General features: G+C 36.7%; 1 protein-coding gene across 1 annotated transcript; it reads right to left on the minus strand.

Annotated features, from left to right (window-relative positions):
• Positions 1-1,804: 1,804 nt before the first annotated feature.
• On the minus strand, positions 1,805-2,224 carry LOC149211127 (plastid division protein PDV2-like). The gene has a single exon (XM_089399192.1). It carries the CDS (start codon positions 2,123-2,125, stop codon positions 1,805-1,807), a length of 321 nt encoding a protein of 106 aa, XP_089255318.1. The 5' UTR covers positions 2,126-2,224.
• Between the last annotated feature and the right edge of the window lie 961 nt (positions 2,225-3,185).

Raw genomic sequence — 3,185 nt, forward strand, 5'->3', positions numbered from 1 at the left:
ACATTACATTGAGAGTGTGAGGAATATAATACAGTGAGGCTCTCAAGCCTTTTCCGCCATGTCTAATTTGTATATTTCTGTTATTTATTTTATGAGTGTTGTATTAGTTGTTTGTTAAATTTCTTCATGTGGTATCAGATGTTATGAAACCAACTCACAAAAATATAGAAAAGATAGATCAACACCCTAGAAATAAGCCTCTTCGAGGGGCAACCTCCTTTACATTACACAAATGAACAATTCTTGGATGATACAAATGACAAGACCTCCTTTCTATATATAGGAGTCTAGGGGTCATAATATAATCAGGGTTGACATAACAATAATAATGTAAGGGAACAATAATAACAATAGTGGGCTTTTATGGGGCACAATAATAACAATATGGTGACTACATGGACACAACAATATAATAAGGGGGTTGTACTAATAACAATAAGGGGTTACACTAGTAGTATAGGGACCTAACATTAGAGCTTAGGATTTGTTGTGGCACTGTATTGGAATTTTGAGTGAAATTATATCATTGACTAAAATAATTGCTTAAATGCTATTGATATTAGTGCAGTAGTTGAGAAAGTCATTTGGACCTGCACCAGTGTGATGAATTATGAATTATCATAGGAGGCTCTAGAATTGGGTTCAATTTGATTGCAAGATCATTCCCTCTCGAGAATAGATGAGTTACCAATCTCAAGGAAGAGCTCGAATTATTATCAAATAGTTGGGCCAAAAACTAGAGGCCGAAACACTACTCTGTTCACACTAGATTTAAGAAGGAGATCACACTACAATTTGATCCATTCACATCAAATCCCAAATGAGCAAGATTCTTTGGGCTTGGTAGCACCTGATGGGAGTGAAGAAGTTCGAACCCGAGACTTGCTGTTTGTTATAGTGACGAACATTCCCTGTATAAATGTGAATATGGCAGAAGTAGTTTTCTTGGAGCTGTAACACAAGTAATCATTTTCAGGAATGTCAGTGTATTTTGAATGGGAAACCCGTGGGTTGATATCTCAACGAACATTCTTCGAAATAAATGTAAATTGAAAGGAGTGCTTTGATTGACATCATCCACACTCATGTTCAGTTAATATCGGTGAATTTCGAGCCCCAAACCCGTGGTTTGTTATCTCGAAGAGCATTCTTTGAAATAGATGACAACCGAAAGAATATTGCTTCGATTCACTACACAAATAGTCATCTTCTGTAAATATCAGTGAATTTCGATCCCGAGAGCCGTGGTTTATTGTCGGGAGAATAGTTCCGTGAAAGTAATATCCATTTGCAGGATGATTGTTTCGATTCACAGCATAAATGATCATTTTCAAGTAAATTTGGTGAATTTAGAGCCCGAGGGTTGCGCTTTGTTATCTTCATGAGCATTCCGTGTCAATTTCCCAGAAGATTTTTTCCATTCTTAGCATACGTAACAATTTTCAAAGGATCGCATCTAAGGGCATCTAGTTCACCTCTGTAATGAAATAGCTGGTGCGTTTAAAGATATACTCAGACATTTCCTTCACCGCGAGATCATGCTTATGCCTCCATTCAAGTGCCTCCTCCTTGGTCGATTCAACTTGTTCACGGGCAACACTCAAATCTGACAGTTTTAAAGAAGGAACACTTCTACGAAGTTTGGGCTCAAAGCTAGCTAATAGTCGCCATTTTTAGTTTCTTGTCTTCCATTACCGGTCATAAAAGAATGCTCAAGAGACACATTCTTTCTCCTGGCTAAATGTTCAGAATACAGCGGCCGAGAATAGTGATAAGCAGGTGAGATGAAGGACTCTAGAAGATGTCATCCATATGGGGGAAAAAGTATAACATCCTTCTGCTCAACATGTTCACTAGCAAAAGCATAAGCCCCTTGTATAACTTCCAAGTCTTTGCCTCTGTAATCTTTAAGTTTCTTTACTAGAATTCTCCTGCTTTCATCAAGCTTGGCAAAAGTTGCATCTCTTTCCAGTCGTTGTTGCTGCTGCAAGGCCTGCAAACATGCTAATTGCTCCTCCAGTGAATCGAGAGCATCTCGAATGTTTATGAGGCTGTCGACCTCAATATCTCCGCCCATTTCCAGCCATCTCCTCTGCTCTTCATTGACCTTAACAAGTTCAGACATCTTGCCTGTGGTGGTTCCACTTCCTCCCTCAGATATGTCATCGTCCTCGTCCTGTGCAGAGGCCCTCTCGATGCAATTGTTGATCTTCGACCGCAGCTCGGATGCGTTGAAAGGTATGTGAGTAGAACGAAGCAACCCATATTCTTTAAAGTCAAAGATTAAAAAACAAAAAATTCAAAGGCCAAGTCGTTATTTTTTTTAAATGAATTTTGCACTGAAGTTCATTTAAAGTAATGCTTTTTAATACATCAAGTTTAAATTAAATGGGCATACCAAGCGTGTATTAAAAGTATAAGTCAAGTTGGAATGGTTAAATAAGGGATTAAAAAAATGAAGATAAAGTGTTTCTTTTGGAGAGATAAGGTTATGAAAGCATTATTTTAAAGATTTGCAATCATGATAAAGTTAATGGAGTAATAAGGGCATGCTTTTTGTGGAGTGATAAGGTAAATTTATTTTTGATATTTGGAGGGATAAGGTATTTTTTTTTAATTTGTACAACTTTTTTTGGAGTGATAAGTTTCCTTTTGTAATATTTGGAGTGATAAGTGAATTTTAAGGGAAGGTAATTGTTGTAGTATTTTGAGAGTGAAGGAGTAGAAATTGAAGTTAAATTTCAAAAGTCATTGAAGTGAATTTGTTGTTTGAAAAAGGGTCCAAACAAACAAAATATTGTAATTGAAAAGTTGTTCTTGGGTGTAAGAGCTGGTTGTAACCTGTATAATAAAAAGGCATATTTTTTGTGGTGTTGAAGTGTCCTAGATCCGCCCGAAATTGAATAAGGGGATCTTAGGTACACCTTGTGTAGTGATTGATTGTGAATGTTTTTGTGTCTAGTTTTGACACTACAATTATCTTATCCAACACACACAACTTATCTAACACACACAAGGAGTCTAAAGCAAGTGAATGAAACAAGCACATTAATCATAGCACTTGAAATTAAGAAGCTTCAATGATGATTCAATCAAGCACAAACAATCACATGCATTTGTGCAACTACAACATATAATAAAAGTTGGCAACATCAGCATTCTACAAGCAATTCACCATCACTCAC

The sequence above is a fragment of the Pinus tabuliformis genome, chromosome 1_2 (assembly GCF_031772625.1).
Source record: "Pinus tabuliformis cultivar Carrire ecotype Pingquan chromosome 1_2, CPIR1, whole genome shotgun sequence".
Taxonomy (NCBI): Eukaryota; Viridiplantae; Streptophyta; class Pinopsida; order Pinales; family Pinaceae; genus Pinus; species Pinus tabuliformis.